Source organism: Aegilops tauschii, chromosome 6 (genome assembly GCF_002575655.3).
Source record: "Aegilops tauschii subsp. strangulata cultivar AL8/78 chromosome 6, Aet v6.0, whole genome shotgun sequence".
NCBI classification, from domain to species: domain Eukaryota; kingdom Viridiplantae; phylum Streptophyta; class Magnoliopsida; order Poales; family Poaceae; genus Aegilops; species Aegilops tauschii.
The window spans coordinates 108490230-108505076 of record NC_053040.3 but is presented as its reverse complement, the minus strand read 5'-3'; the positions used below and the strand labels follow the sequence as shown (position 1 = coordinate 108505076).

Genomic DNA, 14847 nt, shown 5'->3' with positions numbered 1-14847 from the left:
TGGTCAGACACTACTTCGTAAATTAGCACATACAATCCTGGCATTATTGCTTTACTTAGGATCAAAATCTTACAAGATCATTAAGAGAAAGTACTAAAATGACAAAAAAAGAAGATGATTCGATTTTTTTTTTAATAGTTGCTCTCGCTCTTGCTCGAACTCTAATACTGACAGTCTGGAATAACTCAAAATATATTAACAGCACACATAAAAAAAATGTGTGGATTGAATTTCTAAACAACGTATGAAACTATTGGAGTTGGGGTGATTATTCAAATCCTAACCAACTTTATGTACAGGATTGAAGATACAAACTGGGGTCTTCATGCTTGCACTGGAACCTCAAACTGTACTTGGATGCACAGAGAAGAGCCCTGCACAGTAGATAAAAATAAGTGGCTTATTCAGGTGAAACAGGAATAACTGTGATGGACCAGAAATAAGAGAATATGCTTTGATGATTACGGGTAAGGAAAAGAAAGAGAATTTGGTGTGTATAGACAAGTGCTTATTTTTCCCTCTCAGAAAGGTCTATGTCTCTACGGGGTTCTTGAAACACCTGAACTTTTCATGACCGCGCAAAAACACACATTGATCTTTTACAACTTAAGATTAGAGACAATTAGCTAATTACCTTGGATTAGTCGTCAATTATTGGAATGGTTCCTTTTAACTTGCGGCACTGCCTCATTAGCTCCTTGCTGTTGCCAGACCGGACTGTTAACTTCCGCAGTGAACTTGGGAGCCCATCCTTGGGTAGCGATGTCAAGGCAGGACAGTCCCAGATCTCTACATTTTCCAGAGAACTTGGGAGACTGTCCTTTGGCAGCGATTTGAAGGCAGGGCAGTCCCAGATCTCTAGAGTTTGCAGAGAACAAGGCAGACCTTCCTTTGGCAGCGATTCAAAGGCAGAACAACCGTGGATCTCTAAATGTGTCAGAGAACTTGGTAGGCTGTCCTTGGGCGGCGATTTGAAGGCAGAACAGCACCAAATCTCTAAATATTTCAGAGAACTCGGAAGGCCATCCTTGGGCAGTGATTTGAAGGAACGGCCGTACTCAATCCGTAATGTCTCGAGGCTGGAAACTCTGTGTAGCCCTGCTGGGAGGCAGTGCAGCTTGTACAACTCGCTACACCTGAGGTCCCGGAGGGAGGTGAGGAGCTGAAGGGCACCCTCTTGCTCATTAGTGAAGCGCTCCACCTCCCCCTCATGATTGCCATAAAAGTGTAAGCGGGTGAGGGAGGAGAGGAGGCTGCAGACAGGCGCAGCAAGGAAACCTGTAGGGTCATTTGTGTGTAGCACCTCACGGGAGAGAACCTCTTTGTCATGCGTGGGTGGAGGATCAGAGTGTTAGAGTTATAGTATAAGTCGTGTATACCCCTTCGTATTTATCCCGTAGTATAAGAGGTTTCCTGCATATATACCACACCTGTACATGTATATATATCGGCCTATGGCCTCATGGGAATACAAGTTGCTTATTCCTAACATGGTATTAGAGCTTTAGGTCTCTTTTTCGCACGCGCAACTCGTGCTCGATCCCGTCCTGCCGCCGCCGCGATTTTTCCTCTGTCTCGGCGTCGCTACTCTGCCTCGCCCGCCCTCCAGTTCGTCGCCGCCAGCGCCCGCCCGGCACCTCTTCCTCCCGCCAGGTGCTGCCGTCGCCCGCCCTCCAGTTCGTCGCCCGCCCGCGCCCGCCCGGCTCCTTCCCGTCGCCCCGCCCGGCTCCTCTACTTCCGCCCGGTGCCCGGGCAGCTCCGGATCGTCCGCCCCTCCCGCCAGTTCGATCCCCTCCTGATCGGCTGGGCTGCCATCTGTGGTCTGCTGCGCCGTTGTCCTCGTTCGGATCTTTGCAAAAAAAAAAAAATGTCTACTGCCTCGGGCTTTGTCGCTGTCCCTCGCTGTCCGGTGATCTTCGACGGTACTAACTACACCGAGTTCGCTGGCTTCATGCGCATTCACATGCGTGGCATCCGTCTCTGGGGTGTTCTTTCTGGCGAGGTCTGCTGTCCGCCACGTCCGGTTCCTCCGGTGGCCCCTACTCCGCCGACTCCACTGGTTCTTCCTCTGGATGCTAATCAGGCCGCCAAGGATGCGGCTAAGGTTGCTGATGAGGCTGCTGATCGTGCCTATGATGAGAGGGCTCTGGCTTATGAGGAGGCTCTTCAGACTTATCATGGTGCTTTGTCTGTTTACACCCAGTGGCTTGATGATGATGCTCGTGCTGCCGCTGTTCTCACTGCTAGTGTTCTGCCTCAGTTTGCTTCTGAGTTTCTGGGTCTTCCTACTGTCTTCCAGATGTGGACCTGTCTTCGTCAGCGCTATGAGCCCTCTGGTGATGCCTTATACCTGTCTGTGGTTCGTCAGGAGCATGCTCTTCAGCAGGGTGACTCTACTGTTGATGACTTTTATGCACAGAGTTCTGCTATCTGGCGCCAGCTTGATTCTCTCCGCAGTGCTGGTTGTCGTACTTGCCCCTGCTGCCAGGCTATCCAAGCCGATTTGGAGTTTCATCGCGTCTACGAGTTCCTGTCTCGGCTTCGTAAGGAGTTTGAGCCCCGGCGTGCTCAGTTGCTTGCTCGTGGCCGTATTTCTCTCATGGAGGCGCTTTCAGAGATTCGTGCTGAGGAGACTCGCCTACGTGGTGCTGGTTTGCTGGAGGTTCCCTCTGTGCTTGCTACTCGGGTTTCTTCCACTCCACCTGCTGCACCGCCCCATTCTCGCTCGAGTGCTCTGCCGCTCTTGCCCACTCCTTCTGGAGGCTCAGGTCGCCCCCGTTCACATTGTGACTACTGCAAGAATGATGGTCATATTGAGTCCCAGTGCTACACCAAGCGGAAACACCTGCGCAAGGCGCGATCATCAGGGACTGCGTCATCTCCCCCGCCAGCTTCAGCCATTGCTTTGACCGAGCAGGATATTCTGAGACTTAAGCGTCTGCTCGCGGCTTCAGGTTCTTCCTCGACGGGTACTGCTGGTTCTGTGACTGATGCTTCCCGCACTGAGCACCCGCCCTCTACACAGTCAGGTACATCCCCATGGGTTCTGGACTCTGGAGCTTCTTTTCATATGTCTTCTCATTCTTCCGCTTTGTCTTCTCTTCGCTCGCTGGATTCTCCTGTTCATGTCTTCACTGCTGATGGTACTCCACTTTCTGTTGCTAGTAGAGGCCATCTTTCTACTCCTTATTCTGTTCCTGATGTTGCTCATGTTCCTCGACTTACCATGAATCTGTTTTCTGCCGGTCAACTTACTGATTCTGGTTGTCGTGTCATCCTTGATGTTGACTCTTGTTCTGTCCAGGATCGTCGCACGCACACTCTGGTTGGGGCTGGCCCTCGCCGCCGTGATTCTCAGGGTCTTTGGGAGTTGGACTGGCTTCATGTTCCTTCCGCTGCCACCACCATCGCCAGTTCCTCCGCTGCTGTCGCTTCTGTTACTGGCTCCTTCAAGCAGTGGCATCATCGACTTGGTCATCTGTGTGGTTCTCGATTATCGTCTTTAGTTCGTCGAGGCCTTCTGGGGTCTGTCTCAGGAGATGTCTCTTTAGAGTGTCAGGGTTGTCGTCTTGGCAAGCAGATTCAGTTACCATATTCTCATAGTGAGTCAGTGTCTCAGCGTCCTTTCGATTTAGTCCATTCTGATGTATGGGGTCCGGCTCCTTTCCCTTCGAAAGGTGGTCATAAATACTATATTATTTTCATCGATGATTTTTCTCGTTACACATGGCTTTATTTCATGACTTCACGTAGCGAGGTGTTGTCTATTTATAAGCGTTTTGCTGCCATGGTTCATACTCAGTTCTCTTCACCCATTCGTGTTTTTCGTGCTGACTCTGCTGGTGAGTATATCTCTAAGATGTTGCGTGGTGTCCTTGCTGAGCAGGGTACTCTTGCCCAGTTCTCTTGTCCTGGTGCTCATGCTCAGAATGGTGTGTCTGAGCGCAAGCATCGTCACCTTCTTGAGACGGCTCGTGCTATGATGATCGCCGCCTCTCTTCCGCCTCATTTTTGGGCCGAGGCTATCTCCACTTCTGTCTATCTCATCAACCTTCAGCCATCTGCTGCTTTGCAGGGTGGTGTTCCTTTTGAGCGTCTGTTTGATCGCTTTCCCGATTATTCGATGCTTCGCTTGTTTGGTTGTGTTTGCTATGTTCTTCTTGCCCCTCGCGAACGCACCAAACTGACCGCTCAGTCTGTTGAGTGTGTCTTCTTAGGCTACAGTGATGAGCATAAGGGCTATCGTTGTTGGGATCCTGTCGGTCGTCGGATGCGTATCTCTCGAGATGTGACTTTTGATGAGTCTCGTCCTTTTTACCCACGCCCATCTTCCTCGGTCTTTTCCGTGGAAGATATCTCTTTTCTCACTTTTCCTGACTCCCCTATCACTCCCGTTGCGCCTGTGCCTGTTCGTCCCACTCCCTCTGCTTCTCCACCCCTTGTCGATTCATCGCCACCATCTTCCCCGGTCTCCTCACCTAGCATGTCACCGGATTCTACACCTTCATCTCCGGTGACTTCTTCGTCGCCTCCCCCTGATTCTCCCTTGGCGATTCCTCCTCTTGTTCCATCTCTTCCTCAGCATTACACTCGTCGTTCACGGCCTGTGGATGCTTCCTTGGATGAGTCGTCCTCTTCCTCTCAGCCTACTTATGGCTTGCGTTCTCGTCCTCGTCCGCCTATTGATCGCTTTGGATTTCCCACCGCTGGTGCTGCTGTTCTTGAGCCGACTTCTTACCGTCAGGCTGTTGTTCATCCTGAATGGCAGTTTGCGATGGCAGAGGAGATTGCTGCTCTTGAACGCACTGGTACCTGGGATCTTGTTTCTCTTCCTCCCGGAGTCCGTCCCATCACTTGTAAGTGGGTCTACAAGGTTAAGACTCGCTCCGATGGTTCTCTCGAGCGTCACAAAGCTCGTCTCGTGGCTCGTGGTTTTCAGCAGGAGCATGGTCGTGATTATGACGAGACTTTTGCTCCTGTGGCCCATATGACCACTATTCGTACACTCCTTGCCGTTGCCTCTGCACGCCACTGGTCTATATCTCAGCTTGATGTTAAGAATGCCTTTCTTAATGGTGAGCTGCGTGAGGAGGTGTACATGCAGCCACCACCTGGGTATTCTGTTCCTGATGGCATGGTGTGTCGTCTTCGTCGCTCTCTCTATGGCCTTAAGCAAGCCCCTCGCGCCTGGTTTGAGCGTTTTGCTTCTGTGGTCACTACTGCTGGTTTTTCAGCGAGTGTTCATGATCCCGCATTGTTTATTCACCTCTCTCCTCGTGGCCGGACTCTTCTTCTTCTCTATGTTGATGATATGGTCATCACTGGGGATGACCCCGAGTATATTGCCTTTGTAAAGGCTCGTCTTAGTGAGCAGTTTCTTATGTCTGATCTTGGACCTCTTCACTACTTTCTTGGGATTGAAGTCTCTTCTACCTCTGATGGCTTTTTTATATCCCAGGAAAAGTATATCCAGGATCTTCTTGCTCGTGCTGCTCTTTCCGACGAGCGCACTGTTGAGACTCCTATGGAGCTCAATGTTCACCTTCGTGCTACTGATGGTGATCCTCTCCCTGACCCGACGCGTTATCGTCATCTCGTTGGCAGTCTTGTCTATCTAGCTGTCACTCGTCCGGACATCTCTTATCCGGTTCATATTCTGAGTCAGTTTGTTTCTGCTCCCACATCGGTTCATTATGGTCATCTTCTTCGTGTTCTCCGATATCTTCGGGGCACGATCTCTCACCGTCTCTTCTTTCCTAGCTCCAGTTCTTTACAGCTTCAGGCCTATGCGGATGCTACGTGGGCTAGTGATCCTTCTGATCGCCGTTCACTTTCTGCTTACTGTGTTTTTCTTGGCGGTTCTCTCATTGCCTGGAAGACGAAGAAACAGATTGCAGTTTCCCGTTCGAGTGCTGAGGCTGAGTTGCGAGCTATGGCTCTTTTGACGGCAGAGGTGACTTGGTTACGGTGGTTACTTCAGGACTTTGGTGTTTCTGTCACTACACCGACTATGCTCCTATCTGACAGTACAGGTGCTATTAGCATTGCGCGTGATCCTGTGAAGCATGAGCTCACCAAGCATATTGGTGTTGATGCTTTCTATGTGCGCGTTGCTGTGCAGGATCAGGTCGTTGCTCTTCAGTATGTGCCTTCCGAGTTACAGTTGGCGGATTTCCTGACGAAGGCCCAGACTAGAGCACAACATGGCTTTTATCTCTCCAAACTCAGTGTTGTTCCTCCACCATGAGTTTGAGGGGGGGTGTTAGAGTTATAGTATAAGTCGTGTATACCCCTTCGTATTTATCCCATAGTATAAGGGGTTTCCTGCATATGTACCACACCTGTACATGTATATATATCGGCCTATGGCCTCATGGGAATACAAGTTGCTTATTCCTAACACAGAGCTGGTGAAGAATTTGGGGGCATAACGGAGGTCTAATTCCATGAGGCAGCCATGGGCAAGGAGAGGCCATATGCCCTCGCCTCTTAAATTCCCACATCTGATAATGGTTAATTTCCTGAGAAATGTGAGGTTTGAGAGGAACTCTAGCGTCTCCATGCCCAGCACTCCTTGAAGATGGAGGATTTGTAGAGTGGCTGGGAAAGGGAAACAAGCGGAGGGGGAGGACAAATAGGAGGATAGGAACTTGGGGCATCCATCTATCCGGAATGAGCAGAGGGAGCGGAGGCCTTGGAGCCATCCTCGTCCGCCATCGTTGAGCAAACTGGAGAGTAGGGTCAGCTCTGGGCAATTGTCAATCTTCAATTCCTGCAGCTGGGGAGGCAAGAGCAAAAGTGCTTCTCCTCCTGCTGCTGTTGCTATTTCCTCCTCTCCTCTTGTCTGTGCTGCTGCTGCTGTTCAATGTGTGTTTGCTCCGCTTTATTATCTGAAGAAGATGATGCGGTTCTTGTTGTCTCCTGCTGCTCCATCACACGAAGCATTGCTATCTTCTCACAATAGGATATTGCCAACTTGCTGAGATTCATGAAATGAGAGAGCAACCGTGTCAACTCCTTCCCAGTAGCACCACACGGCCAAATCTCTAGGGTATCAATTGGTAATTGGTACATGCCATCACTCTCAACATCGCTCAGTGGCAAAACATTATCTGAACAATTTATTTTGAGAATCTTCAGAGATGTTAGCATTTGGAGGTGATCCAATGGGAGAGGAGGACTTCTTCATCTCCAGCACTTCAAGATTGGTTAATTATGCAATGCCAACACATTCCAAAACTTGCTATCAGTTAGACCACCCTCCTTCCCCTCAACTCTCAAGCTCAACTCCGATCTATAATTCTCATAGTAAATTAGCTCCTCAAAACGTGACCCTGCCCGAGCTATCCTAGCAGAGCATGGACTGCGAGTCCAAGGAACATGAGGCAATGCCAACAGCTTTGGGCAGTCTTCAATCACAAGCCTCCGTAATCTAGGAAACCAAGTCATGTTTGCATCTTGCTCAGATTGACAGCCTGGAAATGGCAGCTCCAAGAGTTCAGAGCAACCTTTAACGATGAGAACTTCTAGCTGAGAGAACAAATGACAAGTGCTATTTTCAACCCATTTTCTCAACCTTGGTATCTCAACCAATTTTAGCATTTTCAAATTTTGAAAGCTCTGACTTGGGATGCCACTCAGATGCTCTTCACCAAGCTCATTAACAAACCACAACTGCCCTAGAGGTGGAAATTTGATCCAAGCTACATCAACCAGACAAAGAAATTCCAATTTATTAACTGAGAGGTTCTCACCTAACCATGAAGGGCAAGTAGCACCTCCATGCCCTCCAATGTGTAGATCCAAAAGACTGCTATGTGGCTTAAGACTTTCAAGAACATGATCTTCTTGTGCAGGATCCTTATTCGGCCGATCAATACCCCATTCTAACATTAGCTTCTGTAAGTGGATATTGCGCATCCATTTTGCTTCATTCACTTCTTGTCGTTCAATATTCTCAATGTTATGAATTCTCAGTGAGTCACCAAAGTCTGCCAACTGGCCGATCTGCCTCAGTTCGAAACCTATATTTCCCTTTTAACCATAAAGCTTCTTAAGTCTTGTAATAATTCCAGTTTTCCAACGTCAGAATTTATATACTGCAGGTCAATGTCTCGGACAAGAAAATGGCGCAGTTTTGTAAGGTTGCTCATATCTCTTGGAAAATCTAGTTGGACACTGTATTGTTCAACATCTAGAACCCTCAGGTGATAAAATCTTGAGATGTTGCTGTTTAGTCTTGCAAAAGGCGTTATCCTTAGGTAACGAAGATGAATAAGTCTTGGAAGACTGCGAAACACATCCTCCACAACATACCTATAAGATGCACCAGACAAAAGAATAACACGGAGGGATTTTGCTTCTGCAAACAAAACACCCAAAGTCTGGGCAAAGCATCCTTGGTATTCTCCAAATAACATCAAAGTTTTCAGGTTTTCAATTTTCAGTTTTTCATCCAGTGTACTCAAGTCCCTCTTGAAATCTTCAAAGGTCATTCTATCATTGACATCTCTGTCACCTATAATGATAGACAGGTGACGTACAGATGGGGGAGATTGTATATATCTCACATTAGAACTAGATATGCTAAGACACTCTGATGAGGAGACCTTCACTGCCAACTCATGCAGTAGGTCATGCATAACATAACAAGAGCTGCCATCTTCTTTTTCATTCTTCTTAAAAAATCCACGATTAACCAAGTCATTTAAATAGCACAACCCAACATCTTCAAGTCTTTTCCTCTCATCACATGAATCTAAAATATCCAGCCCTATCCATAATTGAACCAACTCTGTGCCACCAAACTCATAATCTTCAGGAAACAAAGCACCATAGGAAAAACATTGTTGTAGATGGAAAGGGAGATAATCATAACTAAGCTTTAGAGCTGGCATAATGTCATAGTCACTGGTTTGTAACTCCCATTCTTTGCTTTCCAGAACTCTTGTCCAATTGTCCAATGAAAGCTGGTTTCTAAGTAATCTACCTACAGTTTTTGCTGCAAGAGGGAAACCCTTCAGATGCCCCACTATTGATTTTCCAACACCAAGTAATTCAGGATAGTCTTTCCATGGCTGTTCGTGACCAAATACACATGCTTCAAACAAATGCATAAAATCTTCAGTTCCTAAGCGATTGAGTTCTATTGAATAATCCACTGTTTTTACCATTGTTACTGCCTCTGGGATTCGAGTTGTGACAATAACCATGTTACCTCTTGCCTCTCCTTTTCTGAACGGAGCTAACAGTTTTTTCCACTCATCCAAAACTAGCAAGAATCTCTTATGTTTTAATCTTTGTTCGATGAGCTCTCCTTCAATAGCATTCTCGTTTTCAGCATTAACTTTAGGGATCTTTTTCACAATCTTTTGTGTCAATCTATTTGCATCAAAATTAAGAGAAACACAGATCCAAATCATAATATCAAACAAGCTATTCACCTCTTGATATACGTGTTGTGTGAAAGTCATCTTCCCAATACCCCCTGGGCCAACAATTTGAAGCACGGTAAGTCCATTGGCGTAATATTTTCCATGGGTAATGTCATCCACAATGTTCTTTTTCTGAACATTCCTCCCAAATAACTCTGGCTCTATTATTGCTGACGTGGTTTTTGGTCTGTTGTTACCTTGGGCAGGTTTCTGGTTGCGGAGCTCTAGATCAAGGATTTCTTTCACCTTAGCACATATAGGATCCAGCTGCTGTACAATGTCTGCCATCCTTTTAGACATATCCACACGATCAAACTTCAATTTTGGTGTCTGCTTGTTGCCGCCCGAGGAGAACTTGAATTTGTTGGCAACGGCTCTGGCCGTGTGCCGCGCATTGAGAGCAAGGCCATGGGTGCAGCCCTTGGCATGCTTATCGGCTGCATGGTATGAGCTGTCGAGCTTGTCCTGGATGCGGAAGTAGTCCAGTTCGTCAAGCACGTCTTCGGCCCCGTCCGCCAGCTGCCGCAACATGTGCAGCAGGTCCTGGAGTGCAGGGTTGGTGATTTCCCTGTCGTGCGCGTTGTAGAGGATCCCCTGCACGCGCAGCAGCTCCATCTTGAGGGCGTTGATGTTGGGGCCGAGACTGTCACTGGCCGCCCAATCCTTGGGCAAGTCATCCGTAATGGGAGCCAGCGCCTTGCGCAGTGCCCAAACAGCCGCACTGATAGCGGTGGCCATCGTCGCACTGCTGGTGAGTGGGTTGAGATGCTGCAAGCTGTACGCATCAATAGGAATGTTCTTGCTGTTAGTCACTACCAAATAGCAAAAGGGGAAAAAGAAGCAGCAGCAACACTACTGGTAATGTCGCTGCCTGAGGCCAGAGGAACAGAATGGTTCACTTACACAAGGCGTTGGGGCTTCAGATCTTGCGGAAGAATGCCGGAGAGGTGCGGCTGCACAGAATCAGAGAGGATGGAATACCAGCCTTCAGCCCCCGCTTCTACAAGCTGCAAAACCCATCTGCATATGGAGGCAGAGCAACCAAGTTCAGTACACTATACACCTCTGGTAGTAACGGAAATACATCTACTCCTGCTGCTCCTGCACAAAGATGATTGGCGTTGGGAGCCGCCGCGCCGGCGCCGGTGGGGCAGCAAACCAGCGGAGGAGAGCGGCGGCGGTGACGAACGGAATCAGGGGAGCTGAGCAGGTTGGCCAATGGAGCGAAGTTGGCTGTGTCTGGAAGTCTGAATGGAGTGACCGAGGAGGGGGGAAAGGAACACCAAGCCACCAATGAGTGGAGGCTGAATTATTGCTCTCCCTGCGCAAGAGAAATTACTGCTCGGACCCACAACCTTTGGGTGTGCAGGTCACCAGAGACTGCAGCATTTGCTGCTGCTGCTGCATGTCTGCTCTGCTTGACTTGCAACTTTGCAAGTCTTCACAGCTCTGACATGACCAGTCATTCGCATTACCACATGGAAAAATCATGCCTCTCTGCTATCTGCCACAGTTCAGAAAAAAAAAGCCCATAGATTGGGAGGCCCTTATTTGTGTTCAACTGTTCATTCACCCTAAAAAGTTTCTGTTCACACATAACATAATTTTTGGCTACCAGTTGCAGCTTGACATGTATTACAGGATTCGTTTCCTATTGTTGTATAAGATCAGAATATCAAGAAAAGGCCATAGTGCACATGGCGTGGATACCTTGATTATTGATTAAACTAATAAGTGACAGTGATTCAAGTCTTAGAAAAGGAATGAAACCTTTATTATTGATTAGAATGAAATGAGACTGCTTCTCATCCAATCATTGGAAAAAGAGAACAACATACACCACTTGTTTACTGTGCATGGTAAAGACTAGATGCCACCGAATTTCAACCTCCTGCTGATTCAGTTGCACCCGGTTTAAGTAAAAGGATGTAGCTGTCAACAAATAAGTTGGAAAATAGTTCCGACCTGCTCACGTCATGTTGCTGTTGTGGGTAGGTGTGCATAGCTTCAGCATTATCTTTTCTTTATGTATGAATTGATACCGACTACATGAAACTAGGAAGCTAGGACAAGACTTCTGGGGAAATCATTAGACCAAGCTAGCTCGCACAGCATACACCCTGCAAGTGCCAACGCAAGTGAAGGGATGCTGGATGCTGAGAAGAACATGTACACTTGAAGAGCTAGTCAAGGCATTATGACGATAGCTAACAAATTATTCCATCAACCAACTGCACTGACCAGTGGCCACTTACTGATCGTAGTTGCAACAAATTATTCCATCAACCAACTGTAGTGAGTACTGACCACTTACTGCTGATAGGTATTTTAACAATAACTGCACCTATTCCATCAACCTAATAATGCAAATCAAAATTGTACGAAAATGCAAAAAATGTTCAGTAACAACCCCTTCACCTACCTCATGTGCTCTTCTCCAAATCATGTACGCGAATCGTCCATCACAGATCACATCTCACGAATCTGCCACCAAAAAAAAGGGATCATCACAAGGTGAATTTTCTCTTCTGCCACCAAATGTCAGTACCTCAGGGCATAGTAAGACTGGTAGGAGAAATGGTCAGATTAAGTATTAGCACATCAACGTCCTCGGAAGTCAAACTTACAAATAAACCACATTAGATATGCAACATCAGCTAACCGTTGAGGTGTTGACCCAAATTTTATTTTCATCACTGCTCACTACAACCAGACCGGATCAAACAAACTAAAGAACAGAGCAGGTTGTTCCTTTCCTGTCTTGCTCTTTCTTCATCCGATAGTTTGGCACTTCATCCTGGCAGACAAAAGCTTAAGCCTGTGGTTTCCAAGCTAGATTCTCGAGGAAACCATGCAGCCACTCAGTCACTCACACAGGAACGGTTTTCCCGTTCCTTTCTTCGGTTTGGCTCTTGTGCTACTGGTTTGCTTGGATTCTCCCACCAGTTCCTGCACAGACCAGGAGAAGAGCTCCCTACTCCAGCTCCTCACTGGGCTCTCGAGCGATGGTGGCCTCACAGCATCGTGGCGAATCGACACGGACTGTTGCACGTGGGAAGGGATCACCTGCAACCAAGATAGGATAGTCACTGATGTTTCGCTGGCATCTCGAGGCCTTAAGGGGTCCATCTCGCCGTTCCTTGGCAACCTCACTGGCCTTTTGCGCCTCAACCTGTCCCAGAACTCGCTGTCTGGTGGGTTGCCACTGGAATTAGTGTCATCCAGCAGCATCCTTGTTCTTGATGTCAGCTTCAACTGCCTGACAGGAGGCCTGAGTGAGTTGCCATCTTCAACCCCTGCACGGCCTCTGCAGGTACTGAACATCTCAAGTAACTTTTTTACAGGAAGGTTTCCATCCACAACATGGGAGGTGATGAAGAGCCTGGTCGTGCTTAATGCTAGCACCAACAGTTTCACTGGGCAGATACCCACTACGCCCTGTGTTAGCGCACCATCTTTTGCTGTGCTTGAACTCAGTTTCAACCAACTCAGTGGAAACATCCCTCCAGGACTCGGTAATTGCTTGGCGTTGAAATTGCTCAGTGCTGGCTACAACAACCTCAATGGGACGCTTCCAGATGAACTCTTTAAGGTCAGGTCGTTACAGTACATCTCGTTACCTAACAATCGGTTAGAAGGAGCGCTGAATGGCATCATCAACCTCACAAATCTTGTCACCCTTGATCTTGGGAAGAATGAGCTCAGTGGAAATATTCCAGATTCCATAGGTGAGCTGAAGAGATTGGAAGAGATCCATTTGGGCCACAACAACATGTCAGGGGAGCTGCCATCAGCTCTGAGCAACTGCACAAATCTCATAACGGTTGACCTCAAGGCAAACCAATTCAGCGGAGAACTTACCAAAGTCAACTTTGTAAGCCTGTCCAAGCTAAGAAAATTAGATCTTGTTTTCAACGACTTCACTGGCACAATTCCAGAAAGCATATACTCCTGCAGCAAGCTGACTGCATTAAGGCTATCTTATAATCATTTCCATGGCCAATTGTCAGAAAAGATAGGCAATCTGAAGTCTCTCCGCTTTCTATCACTTGTTAACCTCTCCCTTACAAATATCAAGAGAACACTTCAGATCCTTGAGAGTTCCAGGAGCCTCAACACCCTTTTTATTGAGTTCAACTTCCTGCATGAGACCATGCCAGAGGATGACAGCATTGATGGTTTTGAGAATCTTCAAGTTCTTTCTATGAGTTATTGTTCAATGTCTGGAACAATACCTGATTGGTTATCAAAGCTAACAAACTTGGGGATGTTATTTTTGCAAGGCAATCAACTAACTGGACCAATACCTGACTGGATTAGCACCCTAAACTTTCTCTTCCATCTAGACATATCAAACAACAGTTTTACAGGGGAAATTTCAACTGCCTTAGCGGAGATGCCAATGCTAAAATCAGATAAGATTGCAGCAAAGGCCTTCTTTGAGCTGCCTGTTTATGTTTTCAGTCCATTTATCCAATACATCAACGCTGGTGCATGTCCGAAAGTGCTTAATCTAGCCGTCAATAAATTCACTGGTGTGATCCCGGGGGAGATGGGCCAATTAAGAGCACTCGTTTCACTTAATTTGAGCTACAACAAATTATCAGGAGAAATCCCACAACCGATCTGCAACCTCACGAACCTGCAGATGCTCGACTTGTCCAGCAATCATCTTACTGGTACAATTCTGGCCGCACTAAACAATCTACACTTTCTTTCCAAATTCAACATTTCTGATAATGACCTCGAAGGCCCTATTCCAACTGTGGGCCAGCTTAGCACGTTTCCAGATTCTAGCTTTGATGGAAACCCAAAATTGTGTGGTCCTATGATTGTCAACCATTGCGGTTCAGCAGAAGCAGGTCCAGAGTCCATCATCTCTAGAGAACAGATTGGCAGTAAGGTCATCTTTGCGATCTCCTTTGGTGCTTTCTTTGGAGTGGGAGTTCTATATGATCAGATGGTCTTAGCGAGATATTTCGGCTAAAACCTTGTAACTGTTATCACTGCCCAAACCGTTACGTGATCTCAAGTGGTTCCCAGTTCAGCAAGACCATGTCAGTGGCTCCAGCGCCAGCAAGAACAACAGCCCTTCTAACCCTGCTATCATCATTGTACTCCATGTAACAGAAACATGATTAGCGAGTGAGCAACGTCAACACTGTGTAAGCATATTATTGCTGTGGAATTTGTAACTATTTGGTCAGTATTTACTTCGATACATATGCATAGAGTGATGAATGTTTCTCTTGGTAGTTGAGCAGAGGAGGACACATAATAAGCAAAATCGCCAAAGCACACATAAGCAATCTGCAGTCTAGCACACTCAAATCTGTAACTATTTGCAGTCTAGCAATCTGCAGGGGAGGAACCTAAAGCTCGATGCAGAAAAACACGCCCTGAGAGAAAAAAT

At 47.2% G+C, this 14847-nt stretch overlaps 3 protein-coding genes and 2 pseudogenes across 3 annotated transcripts; 2 read left to right on the top strand and 3 right to left on the bottom strand.

Moving 5' to 3' along the window:
* LOC120966226 (uncharacterized) lies at positions 1 to 1348 on the bottom strand (the record flags this gene model as incomplete). The annotated part of the gene is made up of 2 exons (XM_073501796.1): positions 1 to 374; positions 635 to 1348. A coding segment is annotated over one exon (708 nt), but the record flags the coding sequence as incomplete, so codon positions are not given.
* Positions 1349 to 1867: 519 nt separating this feature from the next.
* On the top strand, positions 1868 to 3723 carry LOC120966227 (uncharacterized). The gene is made up of 2 exons (XM_040392060.3): positions 1868 to 3029; positions 3305 to 3723. The coding sequence occupies exons 1-2, from the start codon at positions 1868 to 1870 to the stop codon at positions 3349 to 3351; spliced, it is 1209 nt and encodes a 402-aa protein (XP_040247994.2). The 3' UTR covers positions 3352 to 3723.
* Positions 3724 to 4007: 284 nt separating this feature from the next.
* Positions 4008 to 7182, bottom strand: LOC141025865 (uncharacterized; annotated as a pseudogene).
* Positions 6332 to 11939, bottom strand: LOC109783834 (putative disease resistance protein RGA4; annotated as a pseudogene).
* A 337-nt stretch (positions 11940 to 12276) lies between these two features.
* LOC109783835 (uncharacterized) lies at positions 12277 to 14531 on the top strand. The gene has a single exon (XM_020342427.4). The coding sequence runs from the start codon at positions 12286 to 12288 to the stop codon at positions 14419 to 14421; it is 2136 nt and encodes a 711-aa protein (XP_020198016.1). The 5' UTR covers positions 12277 to 12285; the 3' UTR covers positions 14422 to 14531.
* The last annotated feature ends 316 nt before the right edge of the window (positions 14532 to 14847 follow it).

Bases quoted from the DNA above. Each gene is read 5' to 3' on its own strand.
- LOC120966227 (XM_040392060.3), top strand. From the start codon at position 1,868: ATGTCTACTGCCTCGGGCTTTGTCGCTGTCCCTCGCTGTCCGGTGATC. The intron at 3,030-3,304 runs GTACATCCCCAT...TGTTCTGTCCAG, and splicing joins CCCGCCCTCTACACAGTCAG to GATCGTCGCACGCACACTCT.
- LOC109783835 (XM_020342427.4), top strand. From the start codon at position 12,286: ATGCAGCCACTCAGTCACTCACACAGGAACGGTTTTCCCGTTCCTTTC.